At 41.3% G+C, this 20022-nt stretch overlaps 1 protein-coding gene across 3 annotated transcripts in view; it reads left to right on the top strand.

Moving 5' to 3' along the window:
- The first annotated feature begins 794 nt into the window (after window positions 1-794).
- Window positions 795-20022, top strand: part of ARSB (arylsulfatase B) — a 193395-nt gene continuing 174167 nt past the window's right edge. For all 3 annotated transcript variants that reach the window (XM_060143179.1, XM_060143177.1, XM_060143178.1), the window contains exon 1: window positions 795-1118. In XM_060143179.1, coding sequence (XP_059999162.1) covers window positions 810-1118 — 309 coding nt within the window. In that variant the 5' untranslated portion in view covers window positions 795-809. The remainder of the gene's footprint in view (window positions 1119-20022) is intronic.

Below are 20022 nucleotides of genomic sequence, written 5' to 3'. Positions count from 1 at the left end.
AGGGCTCATGAACCGGACAAACTAATAAGCTACTCAATGGCCACACAGCACGCCAATCAAGAGCCAGGGCAACCTAAGTAAAACTGCACCTTCAAAAGGGCACCGTGCAGTCGGAGTGTGTATTTGACCCCTTTTTGCTAGTGGGGAGGAAATGGCTTCACAGGCGTACGCTATTCTTAAATGAATCGGAAACATCACCCAGACCTCTGCCTCTTCATCGTCCCCGCACCTGCACGAGGCTGGGTTCTTTTGCTAGAAATAATTCTGCTAGAAATGATTCTTTCACGACCTTTAAAACCTCGTAGCTCAAGATCTGGAGTCGGAACTGGGTTTGGGTTAGGCTCCACCAACTACACAAGCTTGTTTATTCTGGAAAAAAAAGAAAAAAGGCAATAATTGTGATTCCTAGCTGCCAGGGTTGCTCCGAGATTTAAAGAGATGAGGGCTGTGAAATATGCTTTGTAAGCTGTGAAGAGTTAGTACAAAGAACAAATCTGCTCCTCTTTTACGATGCCACGAGGCAAAGCTCTTCGGTGGAAAGATAAGAGATCTTAGCTCCTATCAAGCATCAACGGAGCACGGCAGCAAGGGCTGCCCGAGTTCTTCTCTGGCTCCTCCCCCACCACACCGGCCCCGGCCCGGGTCAGAGGCGGCGGAGGCTCTGGCGCCGGGCCTCTCCTGCCTGCGGCCTGCTAGGGGTGAAATCCCGTGCTGGGGCGGGGCAGGCCCCGGCCGCCCAGTTCCTGATTCTATAAGCAGTGCCCGGGGCCCGGGGGCGCCACAGGCGCGGGCACCGCGGGCGGCGCAGGATGGGCCCGCGCAGCGCGGCGAGCCTGCCCCGAGGCCCCGGGCCGCGGAGGCCGCTCCTCCCCGCCGTCCTTCCGCTGCTGCTGCTGCTGCCGCCGCCGCCGGTCTCAGGCGCCGGGGCTGGCCGGCCGCCCCACCTCGTCTTCGTGCTGGCGGACGACCTGGGCTGGAACGACGTGGGCTTCCACGGCTCAGAAATCCGCACACCGCACCTGGACGCGCTGGCGGCCGCCGGGGTGCTGCTAGACAACTATTACACGCAGCCGCTGTGCACGCCGTCGCGGAGCCAGCTGCTCACCGGCCGCTACCAGGTACGCAGCGCCCCCGGCGGCCCGCGAGCCTCTTAGAAATGGGCCTCGAGCCCTGGGCGGGTGCCGACCAGCCGGGATCGGTTCCCCGAACCGGGTCCCAAAGAGACGGCTTCTGGCCCTAGCAGCTCTGTACTTGCTTCGCTCAGGCCCGCAGCCCGCGGCGGCCTCTGCGCATGCCCGGCTCCAGGGCGCCGCTCTTCCCCCGGCGCCCCACCTCTCCGGGTGGTGTTTCTGTGTTACGTTTTCAAAAGGTCGGGGTGAAGGGGTTTCTGGGCAATGCCAGATGCGGGGCACTGCGAGTCAGGAGGCTGAAGGTCCGAATGGACTTTGCCGAGCGGTCTTGAAGTGGGAGGATGGAGAGCGAGCAGGCGGGGCACCCAGGAGTGAAGCAGAGAGAGATGGGGAGCCAGGAAAGCTGGGTGGGGAGGAGCGTTAAAACGAAGGAGAGCTCGCAGTGGGTGCGCTTTTGGTTTCTGTAAACCCAGCGGTCATAGGTTAGGACTGCCCGACCAAAGATTTATTTTTCCAAGTTCTCAGCAGCCCTGCAGTGAAAACCAAGTTGATTTTTCTTGGGCTGCTGACTTTCCCTTCAGATGTAACCTGTATTGAACTCCTCTGAGCATCTTCATTATCTCTTTTAAAACTTCTCTGTAGTTAACAGAGTAAAGTATATTTGTAGAGAGCACGCATACATTAGATAACGAAGAATATCAAGAACATTTGCATAGTGCTTTACTGTTTTTAAGGTTAATTCTTGGAACAGCGTGTGAGCTAGCTGTTATTTTTAATCCCCTTTTACACATTAGGCAGTAAACCTGTAGAGGTTCAATGACATGTTAAGAATTATTAATTGAAAAAAGTGCACAGTGTAAGAGTTGTGAATGAAATTTTATTTGGAGCAAGGTGAGGGCTATAGCCTGGGAGGCAGCATTTCAGATAGCTCTGAGAAACTGCTCCAAAGAGGTGGGGGGAAAGGTCAGTGTTACATATGACTTTAGTGAAGGGGGTGCGTGCGGTCAAGTACACGTTTTCGCGGAGGCCTGCTGCTAGTCACGAGGAGCAGATGTCACTGTTAATGATTTTAGTGCTTTTCTAGATATGAGGAGGTGCAAGAATTGGGCTGATAAAACCTTCTCCTGAAAATATCTAACTCTCTGAAGGCCCGTCCTGCCAGTTTTTCCTAGAGCACAGAGCGCCTTGCTCCTGATCTCCACCCTGAACTCCTCTCGGAGGGGGGGTTGAAGGTCAGCGGCTGTAGTGGCCAGTGACTTAGTCCTTGTAGAGTCAGATGACAAGTGCCAGTTTTTAGTTGGCAGTATCACACAGCTAGGAAGTGGTAAAACTGGGTTTTGTGCCTTTCCTGCATCCACTAGTCATCTCAGGCCTCTAAAATTGGACTCTTCTTTTTTCTTAATCTGAATAAGATTGACATTTTGTGATTATGACCATGTTAAATATACAATAAACAGGTAGTTTGTATGCACTGTTTGTTCAACAGCCATACTTTGGGCCCTTACTGTGAAAGTCACAGGGATGTGCCTGAACCTTGCCCTCCCAAATCTGTGTTCATGTAGCCTTTCAGATCAACCCTAGCCTCATGTTGTCCTGAGATCAAGGGAAGGGAGGGTTCACTTGCAATAAAGATTAGCACAGTGGTCTGAAGACTTTTAGAAACAGAAATGATAGCGTTTTACTACGGAGTGAAAAGTAAGTCAAGGTTTGCAGTGGAGGTAAAGGATGGTTCCCTTCACCATCAGCCCTAAGTACTTTCCCCAATTCTAACTGGCTGCTACGTGGAATCAGGAATCTCTGCTCTGATGCAAATGTCACACTGGACACTTTGTAGGAGTACAAGAGCGTCTGAATAAAGAAGGGAAAGGAGGGAAGACAGGGTCTGCCCAAATGGTTCTGCATTTGATCTGAAGTAAGAGAACTGAACTCAAATTGCAGAAGAATGGGAGGGCCATTCATTTCTCCAACTTCCTCCCTTCCAACAGTCTTGAACAGGAAAACAAATACCACACTTAAAAAACTTGTTCAGACTGCTTTTGCCTCTGAACATCCTCCCTGATCAGTCACCAACATTCCATCCTGGGAAGAAACAAAACAAAACAAAAAAATGAGTATTTAGAGTACCCTGAGGTTAAGAAGTGAAGGTAGAGGCTGCTTATCCAAAAGTGTTTAGAGGCCAATCAGTGTAGCAAGCTAGCCTCCCCAAACATTTTGCTTGGCTTTTCTCCCCTGTTCTGTTTGAGTTCAAGAGACTCAATTAGAAATTACCTTTGGTTAGCAACCATCCTCTTTTAAAAGAGTCAGTATTTCTGGGAGAGCGAAGGAGCCTCACTGGCCTCAGATACTATATTCTGGTACCATTCTAAGCATTTTACATGTATTAGTTAATTTAACTCTTACAGCACCCCGATGAAGTAGGTACTACTATTTTCATCCCTATCTGATAACAAAGAAACTGAGGAAGGGGTTAAGAAAGTTGCCCAGGGTCACAGGGCTGGTAAGTTGTGAATCAGGATTTGAACCAGGCAGTAGCTCTATAACCACTACACTACATCGCCTACTCAGAATTATTAAAAACATCATCGCAAGAGCTGCTTCATATTTACTAACTAATCTCTCTTATTTTTTGACATATAGGTCATTCCTAAACATCTCGATGAAAAAAATTAACCCATTAGATTTCAAGTTAGGAATTCCTTATGTTAAATGTAAAGTGAAAATGGGGAGAGAGGTTTCATTTCAAAATGAGTCATGTGTTGTGCATAATTTTAGACAATAAAATGAGGAAATTTGTTGACTATTTCAAAATTAGGTACTTGAAAGAACTGCTTAATAGTCATATCTGCGAACCTAACAATCATGCTTTAATAGAGGTGTCACCTTCCTTAATCATCTAACTTTAGATTAGAAAAGTGCAAAGTGATAAACAAGTTTTGACTGATTGAATTTTGTATTCCCAATAAATGCTGAATTTTAGGTTTTTAGCTTATAAGAGTATTTAGTGAAGAGGACCAGTTAAGAGTTGTGAGATGTGGATTTCAGTCTTTGCCATGTCAGCCTTCAGACTCTGACCTCGAAGGACATCATTTTCCATGTCTGTAAATTACGGGAGTTGGGCTGAACTCTAAGGCTCTTTCTAGCTGTACATTTTTTTTGACTCTATGGCTCCTGTGTCCACTAGAGCAAGTTTCTAACTTGGCAAAAGCACATTATCTACCCACTGTCTCCATGTACTGGTAGAAAGAGAGATTAATCTTGCCCAACACTGCCTTAGAAGTTGCAGGAGCTGCCTGCTGCGCGGCTAGGCACTTGTTTAAAAAGGAACGTGGATTCAACCTTTTATATTGAGACGTTTAATTGTTCCGAATCCTCACATTTGAACCTTTTAAAACTTGCATACTTTGGTGAAGAATTCATAGAGTTTAGATGGAGGGGAGAGGGAGATTGACCAGCAGATGAACTAAGTAGTTACTGGTAATCCAGGAACTAAAATTCAGGCCTCAATATACTTAAGTTAGTTTTCTTCCCACAGCATTATGACTCATTCATTATTTTAAAAATATTTTATAAAATCTATATTTTATTTACATTTTGAATAGGAAATCCATTCACATGGTTTAAAAACTCAAAAGTTTCAAAATCTCTCCCTATACACAGGTGTACGCGCGCGCGCGCACACACACACACACACACATTCTGTTCCTTAGGCATACAGTTACCTATCTTTGGAGGCAAACAACACTATGTAAATTGTATATATCCTTCCAAAAGTATTTTATGCATATACAAGCAAATATATATGTAGATATTCCTCCCTCGCCTTTGATTTGAATGGTAGCATACTCTTTTTTGGGGGGGTTCTTTTTTTTTTCAATTTCAATGAAATGTAATTGACATACAGCACTGTGTAAGTTTAAGGTATACAGCATAATGACTTGATGAACGTGCACCATGAAATGATTACCATGGTAAGTTTAGTGAACATCCATCATCTCATAAAAAAGAAAAGAAAAAAATTTTTCCTGTGATGAGAACACTTAGGGTTCACTCTTTTAACAACTCTCATATATAACATGCAGCCATGTTAATTGTATTTATCATGTTGTACATTACTTCCTTAGTATTTATTTATCTTATAACTGGAAGTTTGTACCTTTTGACTACCTTCATCCAATCTATCGTCCCCCCCACCTCTGCTAACCACAAGTCTGATCTCTATTTCTGTGTATGTTTGTTTGTTGGAGTATAACTGACCTATAACACTACGTTAGTTCCTAGTATACAGCATAGTGATTCCCTATTTCTACAAATTCCAAAATGATCAGAATGATAGCATACTCTTCACAATGTTTTGTACCTCATTTTTTTTAACTTAACATTTGAAATAATTTCATATTGTTATATAAAGAGCATCCTCATTAGTTTTTATGGCTATATAATATTTTGGTAGATGGATATATCATAATTTATTTAACTAGTCACATAATGATGGACATGCAGGTTGTTTCCAGCCTTTTGATATATCAGAGAATGCTGAAGTCAATACCTTGTACCTATGTCATTTTGCACATGTTTGAATATATATATATATGTAGGGTAAATTCTTAGAAGAGGAATTTTCTGGGTTTAAGTGTAGAGGCATTTGTAATTTGGATAAATATTGCAAAATTATACTTCAGTAGATTGTATCAATCTACATTCTTACCAGCAATATATGATATGCTTATTTCCCTATATATGTATTTTTAAGTTATATTTCACATGCCATAAGATTAATCATTTTAAATATATAAGTCATTGGTTTTTCATATAGCCACAAGGTGGTGCAACCGTCACCACTGTCTAGTTTCAGAACATTTCCATCACCCCAGATGAAACCCATTAGCAATTCCTCCCCTTTCTCCTCTTGCCTTAGTTCCTGGCAGCCACTGATCTACTTTCTATCTCTGTGGATTTGCCTATTTTGGACATTTCATATAAAATGGACTCATACAATAGATGTCCTTTCATCCATGTTGTAATATGTATTATTCCTTTTCATGGCTGAATAATATCCCATCGTGTGAATACACCAACATTTTATTTATCCGTTCATCAGTCGATGGACATTGGATTGTTCCACTTTTTGTCCATTATGAATAATGCCACTGTGAACATCCATGTAGAAGTTTTGTATGAACATATATATTTTTTTCTGTTTTCTAGGGTATAGACTTAGTAGTAGAATGCTAGATCATATGGCAACTCTATGTTTAACTTTTTGAGGGACTGCCAAACTGTTTCCATAGCAGCTGTACCATTTTGCATTCCCATCAACAATGTATGTGGGTTCTAATTTCCTCACCTCCTTGCCAACACTTTATATATTCTGGATACTAAACCCTTTTCAGATATATGATTTGTATTTGTGTCCTTATGTTTATCCTATGCCAGTACTACATTGTCTTTGTTAGGACAGAGTTAGGACAGTTGGGTAAGAGTACCAACTTGCAACACATAGCAAATAAGACTTAGAGATCTAATGCACAGCATAGTGAATACAGACAATAATATTGTTATTATAACCATTGAACTTGCTAGGAAACTGGAACTTAATGATTCCAACCTGTAAAAGAAAGGATAATTATAAAATATGATAGAAGTGCTAATTATCACTACAATGGCAATCCTATCATAATGTATAAATGTATCAAATTAACATGTGTTACACCTTAAATTTATACAATGTTTTACATCAAATATATTTCAATAAAAAACACACACATCCTAAGCCAGGGATTGTGAGTTCGTGTCCCACCTGGGGTACCAAAAAAATAAAAACAAAAAACACATATAATAAAGATGTTTATAAGAGTGGGAGAATAATAAAAATACTTCAGCTTTTCTAATAGAATTTTTATACCCCTTTTAGTTCAAACAAAAGACTTGAAAATACTGAATTTCCTTATTCTTACAAATTGACTTTATTCAGCACAAAATGTTCATTACACCTCTGCACTCCTAGTTCACATTTTAAGCGTGGTTGTCTGTTCTCAGGTCCGGCTTCTCCATGACATTGCCTCACTTGTCTCTGACCTGGAGAAGCACCTGGTGTTGAGCAAGTAAATGAATGAACGTGCTAAGTGTTTTAACACCTGTGCGTTTCCTGAAAGAGCTCACTGTCTTAACTGCTTAGGGTTGACAGGTCATTTCTAGCACCCTGGCTTCCTTTTTAAGAAATTAAAAAGGTGAAAGGGTAACAAAACTGGTAGGCCTTAGTAGAAACACTTCCTTCTGGGGAAAAAAAAGAGTAAAGTAACTTTGGTCCTCACCTGGGAACATTCTTACCTTGGGACCTGAGGGGGCCACTCCACCAGAACTCTGAAACCTTGGCAGAGGATAGAAGCAATGAAAGATGACGCCAAGGTTTCATTCTTAAGGGACCCACGCCACATTTCTCTTAATCACATTGACAAACGGACAAGACACTTTCACGCCTTTTCACTCACACCTGAAGCAGAACCTTGAACAGGAAATCTAGGAAGGAGGCTGTGCGGGAGCATTGTGGGTAATTTTTGACTTTTGCTTCAAGTTTGCTTGAAGAATGTGAGCAGGGAAAACCCACGGCTGCAGGGAGAATAGGGCATTGCATACTGTGGCGTGAAAGAGGAAGCCGTTCTGCCTGGGGTTGCCCTCACCTCCCTGCTGCTTTTTCTCATTGTCTTCAGTATCCTGCCTGCCCTCCAAGTGCTTGCCTCTCAGTATCTCTTGTCCCTGGTTACCTTTCCCTGGACTCTAAGATTAGAAGTGGGGCAAAGAGGAGTCAAGAGTTGGAAGAAAGGGGCGAGTCTTGGGGAAAGATGTAGTCATTAGGAGTGTTCATACGACTTCCTGGCAAAGGCATCCAAGGCGTGAGTGATAAGAGGAGCATGTAGTCCAGAGGCCATAGGTGCCTCCAAAGATAAAGAACTTGCTAGTCTTTATTCCTGCGCTCATTTAAGAGGAGAAGTAAAGGATGCATCAGCTCCATACTGATAAGCAAGATGGCCACCTGCTAAAACACATTAGGGTTTTAACGCAGAGAGCCCTGGGGATGACTTGCTGTGATGGGTCTTCTGTTTTGCTGAAGCCAAGTGTCCTTCCTAAGCCTAGCTAGAGCCCAGGAGCATTTTCCCAAAGCGAAAGGGGCAGCTGGAGGCCTTAGTCTGCAAGTGTTGAAGATACTGGAAAAAAAAAAAAAATCTGATCTTTACCTTTTTACTTCCCAAGTAACTGGAAGAGAGGAAATAAGGAAATAAGTTTGGGGTTGAGTGGAATATGACCCATTGACTTATGGGAATTTTTGGTTGATTGACATTTGAGGTTTATTATTCCAAGAATCACTTTGAGCATAAGCTGTTACTGTCTGGTAACTCTGCTTTTGTTCCCTTAAGCATATCACTTTTCTAAAAAGTCTTTTTCCTCCATATTTTCCTTCTCATTTTGGGCTTTTGGTTGGATTTATAATTTAAACAAAGAAAGTAAAACAGTTTTTGCCTTGTTTATTCCTTTTACAAACAACATCCCTTTGTGGTTTAGTCAGATTTATACTCTTTGCTAATCAATACCAAAATAAGTAGACCTTTAAAACTGCTAGTGATACCAGCCAGCTCTGCAGCCTGAGTTCTGAAGGACCAGGCCAGATGGCAAAGCCAGGCCCCTAACACACATAATGTGTGTTCTGTAGCTCTTGGCTTCAGCAGCATGGGCAGCTGATGGCTTTTTAGAAGGCTTGGGGGGAAGTGAGCAGATTCTCCACTATCCATTTGTTCTGTGGGGCATCTCCAGGGATAAACCCTAAGGTGGCCTGAGTGGTACTCGACCATGGTTAAAACCTGTAGTGTTCTGGCCCAGGCCCAGGCTGGCAGTTCCGAACTCCTGGCCAGCCACCAGCCTGTTCTGTGATTGTGTTCTGGTCATGAAGCTTCCCTCTAGGCTCTCTGGTGTATAAAGTGGAATAGTAGAGCTGCCTGTTTTTCTGGTTTTTCAAGTATTGCAGGAGGAGGTATTGCACAAATACATGGTTGCAATGAGTTCATCTTGCACAGGTCAGACTGACAGGATAGAATCTTCCTCTGTTCATCTGGAAGTTATCTCAACGCTATTGAGGTTTGGAGAGAAATAGCATCCATTGCCACGTATGTAGCAGTGGGTCACCTGGCCCCTGGGAGAGTTTATTGTAAGTGTAGCTGAAATAAAGAGGTTCTGATGTGGGAACCATCTTCCTCCTCCCCCCTTCAGGAGAGTGGTTTTTTTCTTTTATGCTCATGAGACCCCTCTGATAGTATATTCCAGGTCTACAGGGGACAGAATAACTTACAGGATCAAATAAATGTTTACATGCAACAAACCATGTAAACAAGGATTTCTCATCAGTTATCTCATAGAAAGAACTCAGAGGCAAGCCAGGTCCTTTACTGAATTTGTAGACCCTTTGCCTTTGTGGAGGGAAACCTTGACAGTCAAGTAAAATCTTAGGAGAAGCTGTTTTTCAAAGATTTGGTTTAGTGAAGAAGAGATAGCTACATGTGGAAGAAAGAGAGTAGCCCCTTTGGACTTTCATATATTATCTATAGAATCTCTCCATTCAACACCTACTCTCCAAACACTGAAGATGGGTGTTGGAATGAAATTGTTGTAAATGCTGTTGGGTTGCCAAAGTGATGCTTATTTTTTCTTTTGATTCTTCTTGGTGCCTTGCCATCCTTTCCCATGAAGCATGGTGTGGCTCTCCAGTTCTGTGCTAAACTCAAGTGCTGGGTTGCAACCAGCTCTGCATTCATTCGCCTGTTTACTGCTTCTCTACACACTACAGTTTCCTTGCTTCAAAGAGTGTTTGAACAGACCAAAAACATGTTTTTGGCCATCATCCAGACTTTGGCTTCCCCTCCCCCAGTAATGCCATGAAAATGTCCTGTCGAATACATTCTCAGGAACTGAAAAGAATGTTCCCTACGCTGTGTGATTGCAGGTAATAGAGGCAGGCTTCAGCTGGCCACCCGGTGTGGTGCCCATGTGGCCTCGGAAAAGTGAATCGCACAGCATCCCTTGGCAGGGCTTTAGAGTGATCGGAGGTCATTCTCTGCATGTGATGGATGACCTTTCCATTTAAAGAAATTTGCGCATAACATTTATTTCCACTGGGTCTTTTGAACTCCATAAAATATTATCCTTCTTTATCCTCTGCTGTTGCCAATTAGTATATATTATGAAGTTTTTTGAACCCGAGATTAATTTTCTATTGAGTAAACTTCTAACGTTAACTGTGGACAGAATCCTTCTGTTATGTGAGGGATGTGTGTGTGTGTGCGTGTGTATATTTAGAGAGCAATGTTTCCCTTTCCCAGCTTGGGTTTTGTAACATCCTTATTATTCAGGATCCCAGCTGGGAAAAGATGGCACATTCAAATTAGCATAATTTAGGGAGGGTTTATTTGCAAAGGGACTATTTGAAAAGGTATGAATGTGTGGGGGAAACACAAGACATAGTGTATAACCCACTGGAGCTGTTACTACCCGTAGACCAGGGGGAAGAAAGGAAAGAGGAGTGACTGGAACCTAGAAACAGTGTCCTGTAAAGAAGGCCACCTTTGGGATGGCCTGCAGGATATGGACAGCCTGACAGCTCAGGGCCACTCACCTCTTCCCTTCTTCCAATCCCAGTCTGGGCTCCCCATTGGCTGAACCCAGTCAGAACCAGAAGGTGCAGGAGCCCTTTGATTTGGCCCCAGTAGGTCAACTTCCCAGGCTGGAGACAGGACAGAAGGCAGATTGGGGATTTGGAGGTCAAATGAAGGGCATCTGGCATATATCCCAATGAAGGTGTCCAGTTATTTCTAGGCAAAGTATAAAAATCTAAATAGAAAACTTAAACTCACTTTTATTTTTAAACAGCTTTATTGAGGTATAATTGACATGCAATAAACTACACGTATTTCAAGTATACAATTCGATAAGTTTTGATATGTATATGCCTGTGAAGCCGTTACCACATAATCAAGATAGCGAACATATTATCACCTTCAAAATAAATCCACTTTAATTTAACATTTAAGATATTCCACATGGTTCTTTTAGGAGGGCATGGAAAGGTATCGTGAAATCAAGCAACAGCAGGGACAATTCCAAAGGTATTGGCTCTGGACAGACACACAAAAAAATGAAATTCAGGACAATGTCAAAGCTTATGAGAAAACTATTTAATAGTAAGTAGCTTATAATAAATTAAAAAGAAAAGATGGTGAGTTTGAAGGGTTTTTGTTTTGTTTTTGTGTTTACTTTGTATCTGTTTATTGCCATGAATTTAAAACAAAACGAGGCAAAAATCTGTCTGGTCTGAGTAGTCAGTATTTGAATCTGAAAAAATCAGTGATAAATCAGGATTTAATAGCACCAGCAGAACTATAGATTAGAACCAGCATACATGTCATTTGATGTTAATATGTACCACATCCCACTCCAGGGGGCAGGCCCAGGCTTAGGTGCATGTTCTGTATAATGCCACCCCATCTCCTCAAGAAAGTGCATTGAAATGTAGGTGAGAGGGCGTGATGTGTTATTGATGACAATGCTTACAGTATTACCATGACAGTTGCTGAGTGTTTAGTGTACGGTTAGTGAAAGAGCTGGGATGCGATTTAATTCTCTGAGCTTCGGGCTCTTATGCTTTAAATTATAAAAGCAAGTAAATCATTTACAAACACATTTTGTTTTTACCATTTATTAATAATTGCTTGCTACCCACCTGACAGCTGATGGAGGCGCCAGAGAGTCATGGCTGGGTTGAGAACTGGCACTGTCAACCTTTGGTGTTCCGAGCCCCATTTATTCTAGGGAAATCAGGAGTGCCCAGTGAGTGCTAGGGAAAGCTAGTGTTGGTGAAGAATTAAATGTGAGACTCCACCCCGCTTCCTACAGAGAAGAGCACCTCCCTGGCTAAGCAAGGACAAGGGATTGGTGGGGGGGGGAGGGGTAACATTGTAGGGAAGGGAGGGTCTGGGTAGGCAATGAGGGAAGCCACCAAGGACCCCCCTTGTGCACCAGCAGTGGGTGCAGTATCATCCCTCAGCACAGGAGCTGTGACAAGGGCCACACCGGTTTCCATGTGGCCTTTGAACTTACCTAGCAAGTTCAGGGCCTTTGTATTCTTATTCCTTATGCCTGGATTGCTCTGCCCCAAATTTTTGCAAGGCTCTCTCTTACTCTCTTATTTCATTCAGATTTCTGCTCAAGTATCTCCTCCTCAAAGAAGCTTTCTTTTGCCATCCTCTCTAAAGAGTCACCTGTCACTATCTCCCTCTCTATTTTCCTCATAATAATGATCACTGTCAGACTAACGTCCTTCTCTAACTTTTTGGTTTTAGGACCTCTGTACATGCTTAAAAATTGAAGACCCCATAGAGCTTACGTTTGTGTGGTTATACCTTTCAAAATTTACTATGTCAGAAATTAAAATAGAAATTTTAAAATATTTTTATTCATTGAAAAACAGCAATAATAATTCCATTACATATTAATGTAAATAACTTGGGGAAAATAACTGTATTTTTCAAAACAAGAGAATTACACAAGAAGAATGACGTTGTTTTATATTTTTTACTTTAATTTTTTTTATACAGCAGGTTCTTATTAGTTATCTATTTTATACACATCAGTGTATACATGTCAATCCCAATCTCCCAATTCATCACACCCACCACACCTTGCTTTCCCCCTTTGGTGTCCATATGTTTGTTCTCTACATATGTGTCTCTGTTTCTGCCTTGCAAACTGGTTCATCTGTACCATTTTCCTAGGTTCCACATATATGCAGTAATACACAATATTTGTTTTTCTCTTTCTGACTTACTTCACTCTTACTTCACGTCTCTAGGTCCATCCATGTCCCTATAAATGATCCAATTTCATTCCTTTTTATGGCTGAGTAATATTCCATTGTATATGTGTACCTATACCTATTCTTTATCCATTCATCTGTCAATGGGCATCATTCCTTTTTATGGCTGAGTAATATTCCATTGTATATATGTACCTACCTATTCTTTATCCATTCATCTGTCAGTGGGCATCTAGGTTGCTTCCATGTCCTGGCTATTGTAAATAGTGTTGCAATGAACATTGCGGTACATGTATCTTTTTGAATTATGGTTTTCTCTGGGTATATGTCCAGTAGTGGGATTGCTGGGTTATATGGTAATTCTGTTTTTACTTTTTTGTTTGTTTGTTTGTTTGTTTGTTTGTTTGCCATACGCGGGCCTCTCACTGTTGTGGCCTCTCCCGTTGTGGAGCACAGGCTCCGGACGCACAGGGTCAGCGGCCATGGCTCACAGGCCCAGTCGCTCCATGGCATGTGGGATCCTCCCAGACCGGGGCACGAACCCGTGTCTCCTGCATCAGCAGGCAGACTCTCAACCACTGCGCCACCAGGGAAGCCCTATTTTTAGTTTTTTAAGGACCCTCCATACTGTTCTCCATAGTGGCTGTATCAATTTACATTCCCAGCAACAGTGCAAGAGGGTTCCCTTTTCTCCACACCATCCCCAGCATTTGTTGTTTGTGGATTTTCTGCTGATGCCCATTCTAACCAGTATGAGGTGATACCTCATTGTAGTTTTGATGTGCATTTCACTAATAATTAGTGATGTTGAGCAGCTTTTCATGTGCCCCTTGGCCATCTGTATGTCTTCTTTGGAGAAATGTCTATTTAGATCTTCTGCCCATTTTTTGATTGGGTTGTTTGTTTTTTTAATTGAGCTGCATGGGCTGCTTATATATTTTGGAGATGAATCCTTTGTCCGTTGATTTGTTTGCAAATATTTTCTCCCATTTTGAGGGCTGTCTTTTCATCTTGTTTACAGCTTCCTTTGCTGTGCAAAAGCTTTGAAGTTTCATTAGGTCCCATTTGTTTATTTTTATTTTTATTTCCATTACTCTAGGAGGTGGGCCAAAAAAGATCTTACTGTGATTTATGTCAAAGAGTGTTTTTCCTGTGTTTTCCTCTAAGAGTTTTACAGTGTCCAGTCTTACATTTAGGTCTTTTATCCACTTTGAGTTTATTTTTGTATATGGTTTTAGGGAGTGTTCTAATTTCATTCTTTTACATGTAGATGTCCAGTTTTCCCAGCACCACTTATTGAAGAGACTGTCTTCTCCATTGTATATCCTTGCCTCCTTTGTCATAGATTAGTTGACCATAGGTGCGTGGGTTTATCTCTGGGCTTTCTATCCTGTTCCATTGATCTATATTTCTGTTTTTGTGCCAGTACCATATTCTTTTGATTACTGTAGCTTTGTAATATAGTCTGAAGTCAGGGAGTCTGATTCCTTCAGGTCCGTGTTTTTCCCTTGAGATTGCTTTGTCTATTTGGATTTTTTTGTGTCTCCATATGAATTTTAAGATTTTTTGTTCTAGTTCTGTAAAAAATGCCACTGGTAATTTGATAGGGATTACAGTGGATCTGTAGATTGCTTTGGGTAGTATAGTCATTTTCACAATATTGATTCTTCCAATCCAAGAACATGGTATTTCTCTTCATCTGTTTGTGTCATCTTTGATTTCTTTCATCAGTGTCTAATACTTTTCTGAGTACAGGTCTTTTACCTCCTTAGGTAGGTTTATTCCTAGGTATTTTATACTTTTTGTTGCAGTGGTGAATAGGATTGTTCCCTTAATTTGTCTTTCTGATAGTAATGGAAGAGATTTCTGTGCATTAATTTTGTATCCTGCAACTTTACCAAATTCATTGATTAGCTCTAGTAATTTTCTCATGGCATCTTTAGGATTATCTATGTATATATCAAGTCATCTGGAAACAGTGACAGTATTACTTCTTCTTTTCCAATTTGTATTCCTTTTCTTTCTTTTTCTTCTCTGATTGCCGTGGCTAGGACTTCCAAAGCGATGTTGAATAATAGTGGCGAGAGTGGACATCCTTGTTGCTGATCTTCGAGGAAATGCTTTCAGTTTTTCAACATTGAGAATGATGCTTGCTGTGGGTTTGTCATATATGGCCTTTATTATGTTGAGGTAGGTTCCCTCTATGCCCACTTTCTGGAGAGTTTTTATCATAAATAGGTGTTGAATTTTGTCAAAAGCTTTTTCTGCATCTATTGAGATGATCGTATGGTGTTTAGTCTTCAATTTGTTAATATGGTGTATCACATTGATTGATTTGTATATATTGAAGAACCCTTGCATCCCTGGGGTAAATCCCACTTGATCACGGTGTATGATCCTTTTAACGCGTTATTGGATTCTGTTTGCTAGTACTCTTGAGGATTTTTACGTCTATGTTCATCAGTGATATTGATCTGTAATTTTCTGTTTTTGTAGTATCTTTGTCCGGTTTTGGTATCAGGGTGATGGTGGCCTCATACAATGAGTTTGGGAGTGTTCCTTCCTCTGCAATTTTTTGGAAGACTTTGAGAAGGATGGGTGTTAGCGCTTCTCTAAATGTTTGATAGAATTCACCTGTGAAGCCATCTGGTCCTGGACTTTTGTTTGCTGGAAGATTTTTAATCACAGTTTCAATTTCATTACTTGCGATTGGTCTGCTCATGTTTTCTATTTCTTCCTGGTTCAGTCTTAGAAGGTTGTGTTTTCTTCCAGGTTATCCATTTTATTGGCATAGAGTTGCCTGCAGTAGTCTCTTATGATGCTTTGTATTTCTGTGAAGTCCATTGTAACTTCTCTTTTTTATTTCTAATTTTATTGATTTGAGTCCTCTCCCTCTTTTTCTTACTGAGTCTGGCTAAAGGTTTACCAATTTTGTTTACCTTTTCAAAGAACCAGCTTTTAGTTTTATTGATCTTTACTGTTGTTTTATTTGTTTCTGTCTCATTTATTTCTGCTCTGATCTTTATGATTTCTTTCCTTCTGCTAACTTTTGGTTTTGTTTGGTCTTCTTTCTCTACTTCCTTTATGTGTAAGGTTGGATTGTTTATTGGAGATTTTTCTTGTTTATTGAGGTAGGATTGTATTGCTCTAGATTTCCCTCTTAGAACTGCTTTTGTTGCATCCCATAAGGTTTGGATCGTTGTGTTTTCATTGTCATTTGTCTCTAGGTATTTTTTAATTTCCTCAGCCATCTCTTGGTTATTTAGTAACGTATTGTTTAACCTCCATGTGTTTGTGTTTTTTACGTTTTTTATCCTGTAATTGATTTCTAATCTTATAGCGTTGTGGTCAGAAAAGATGCTTGATATGATTTCAGTTTTCTTAAATTTACCGAGGCTTGATTTGTGACCCACGATGTGATCTATCCTGGGGAATGTTCCATGTGCACTTGAGAAGAAAGTGTAGTTGGCTGTTTTGGGATGGATTGTCCTATAAATGTCAATGAAATCTACCTTGTCTATTGTGTCATTTAAAGCTTTTGATTCCTTATTATATTCTGTATGGATGATCTGTCCCTTGGTGTAAGTGAGATGTTAAATTCCCCCACTATTATTGTGTTACTGTCAATTTCCTCTTTTATAGCTGTTAGCATTTACCTTATGTATTGAGGTGCTCCTATGTTGGGTGCATATATATTTATAATTGTTATATCTTCTTCTTGGATTGATCCCTTGATCATTGTGTAGTGTCCTTCCTTGTCTCTTGTAACATACTTTATTTTAAAGTCTATTTTATCTGATATGAGTATTGCTACTTCAGCTTTCTTTTGATTTTCATTTGCATGGAATATCTTTTTCCATCCCCTCACTTTCAGTCTGTATGTGTCCCTAGGTCTGAAGTGGGTCTCTTGTAGACAGCATATATATGGGTCTTGTTTTTGTATCCATTTGTTGGAACATTTAACTCATTCACATTTAAGGTAATTATCAATTTGTATGTTCCTATTACCATTTTCATAATTGTTTGGGGTTTGTTTTTGTAGGTCCTTTTCTTCTTTTGTGTTTCCCACTGAGAGAAGTTCCTTTAGCATTTGTTGTAGAGCTGGTTTGGTGGTGCTGAATTCTCTTATCTTTTGCTTGTCTGTAAAGCTTTTGATTTCTCCATTGAATCTGAATGAGATCTTTGCCGGGTAGAGTAATCTTGGTTGTAGGTTCTTCCGTTTCATCACTTTAAATATATCGTGTCACTCCCTTCTGGCTTGTAGCGTTTCTGCTGAGAAATCAGCTGTTAACCTTATGGGATTCCCTTGTATGTTATTTGTCATTTTTCCCTTGTTGTTTTCAATAATTTTTCTTTGTCTTTAATTCTTGTCAATTTGATTACTATGTGTCTTGGCGTGTTTCTCCTTGGAATTATTCTGCCTGGGACTCTGTGCTTCCTGGACTTGGGTGGCTATTTCCTTTCCCATTTAGGGAAGTTTTTGACTATAATCTCTTCAAATATTTTCTCGGGTCCTTTCTCTCTCTCTTCTCCTTGTGGGACCCCTATAACGTGAATGTTGTTGCGTTTAATGTTGTCCCAGAGGTCTCTTAGGCTGTCTTCATTTCTTTTCATTCTTTTTTCTTTATTCTGTTCTGCGGCAGTGAATTCCACCATTCTTTCTTTCAGGTCATTTATCCATTCTAAAGCATCAGCCATTCTGCTATTGATTCCTTCTAGTTTATTTTTCATTTCAGTTATTGTATTGTTCATCTCTGCTTGTTTGTTCTTTAATTCTTCTAGGTCTTTGTTAAACATTTCTTCCATCTTCTCGATCTTTGCCTCCATTCTTTTTCCGAGGTCCTGGATCATCATCACTATCATTATTCTGAATTCTTTTTCTGGAAGGTTGCCTATCTCCACTTCATTTAGTTGTTTTTCTGGGGTTTTATCTTGTTCCTTCATCTGATACATTGTCCTCTGCCTTTTCATTTTGTCTGTCTTTCTGTGAATGTGGTTTTCATTCCACAGGCTGCAGGATAGTAGTTCTTCTTGCTTCTGCTGTCTGCCCTCTGGTGGATGAGGCTGTCTAAGAGGCTTGTGTAAGCTTCCTGATGGGAGGAACTGGTGGTGGACAGAGCTGGCTGTTGCTCTGATGGGCAGAGCTCAGTAAAACTTTAGTCCGCTTGTCTGCTGATGTGTGGTGCTGAGTTCCCTCCCTCTTGGTTGTTTGGTCTGAGGCGACCCAGCACTGGAGGCTACAAGCTCTTTGGTGGGGCCAATGGCAGACCCCGGGAGGGCTCACGCCAAGGAGTACTTCCCCGAACTTCTGCTGCCACTGTCTTTGTCCCTGTGGTGACCCACAGCCACCCCCCACCTCTGCAGGAGACCTTCTAACACTAGCAGGTAGGTCTGGTTCAGTCTCCTATGGGGGTCACTGCTCCTTCCCTCTGGGATCTGATACACACACTACTTTGTTCGTGCCCTCCACAAGTGAAGTCTCTGTTTCCCCCAGTCCTGTTGAAGTCCTGCAATGAAATCCCACTAGCCTTCAAATTCTGGTTTTCTGGGAATTCCTCCTCCCATTGCCGGACTCGCAGGTTGGGAAGCCTGACGTGGGGCTCAGAACCTTCACTCCAGTGGGTAATCTTCTGTGGTATAATTGTTCTCCAGTTTGTGAGTCACCCATCCATCAGTTATAGGATTTGATTTTATTGTGATTGCACTCCTCCTACCATCTCATTGCACCTTCTCCTCTGGCTTTGAATGTGGGATATCTCTTTTGGTGAGTTCCAGTGTCTTCCTGTCAATGCTTGTTCATCAGTTAGTTGTGATTCCGGTGCTCTCACAACAGGGAGTGAGCACACGTCCTTCTACTCTGCCATCTTGAACCAATCTCCTTGTTTTATATTTTTGTACGTGTTTCCTGTTAATAGAAGATAGCTAGATTGTTACATCTGCTTCTGCATTCAACCTGTGCAATACTGTTGACCCTTGAACAACATGGATTTGAACTGTAAGGGTCCACTTATACGTGGATTTTGTTCACTAAATACGTACTATGATGTTGCATGATCTGTGGTTGAATCCCTGGATGCAGCCAACTGTAAAGTTATACTTACATTTTCAACTGCACAGGGGTTAGTGCCCCTAACCCCCAGTTGTTGAAAGGTCAACTGTATATTGTTTTGGTAAAAGTCGTTGAAGAACATCCAGCCTCACACAGATATGTAGTTGGAAAAGAGAGGGTTTTTTAAAAAATAGATTTATTTTATTATTTATTTTTGGCTTCATTGGGTCTTCGTTGCCATGCATGGCTTTCTCTAGTTGCGGTGAGCAGGGGCTACTCTTTGTTGCGGTGCGCGGGCTTCTCTAGTTGCTGTGGCTTCTCTTGTTGCGGAGCATGGGCTCTAGGCATGCGGACTTCAGTAGCTGTGGCTCACGGGCTGTAGAGCGCAGGCTCAGTGGTTGTGGCGCACGGGCTTAGTTGCTCCGTGGCATGTGGGATCTTCCTGGACCAGGGCTCGAACCTGGGTCCCCTGCATTGGCAAGCAGATTCTTAACCACTGTGCCACCAGGGAAGTCCCCAAGAGAAGGTTATTTTAATAACCTTTTCATATAATTGTGGGTATTCTATTTTAATATTACACCAAGACTCAGCACGTGATAATTTCTTAAAATTAGTTGTGTGGTGCTTGCACCCTGGTGATACTTGTGGGAGCCGCTCCTAACCTATGGATCAGATGGCCACTTTTTTTTTTTTTTTTAAGGAAAAGTTGGTCACCGTCTTTTGAAATTATGCTTTATGTAAGGTAGAATAAGAAATCATTATCTTCATTATACCCTTTTAAAAAATCAAGTCTTGAAAGATTATAGAAGCTTCTTCTAATCAAACACCAACATCTCATGTGCATAGAAATTGGAACACTTTTTCCTTGATAGATCCACACTTCATATTATGGCTACTTTTTTGAGGTAAGAAGTGAAAACTTAACAGTTTCTAACAGTTCCTGGATAAATATTTGTTGAAACTATCTAATGTTTGTGAGACTGTTTTTA

This window comes from Lagenorhynchus albirostris, chromosome 3, assembly GCF_949774975.1.
Source record: "Lagenorhynchus albirostris chromosome 3, mLagAlb1.1, whole genome shotgun sequence".
In the NCBI taxonomy this organism is placed as follows: domain Eukaryota; kingdom Metazoa; phylum Chordata; class Mammalia; order Artiodactyla; family Delphinidae; genus Lagenorhynchus; species Lagenorhynchus albirostris.
Note: the sequence above shows the minus strand (reverse complement) of the source record. Positions and strands in the feature narration are given on the sequence as shown.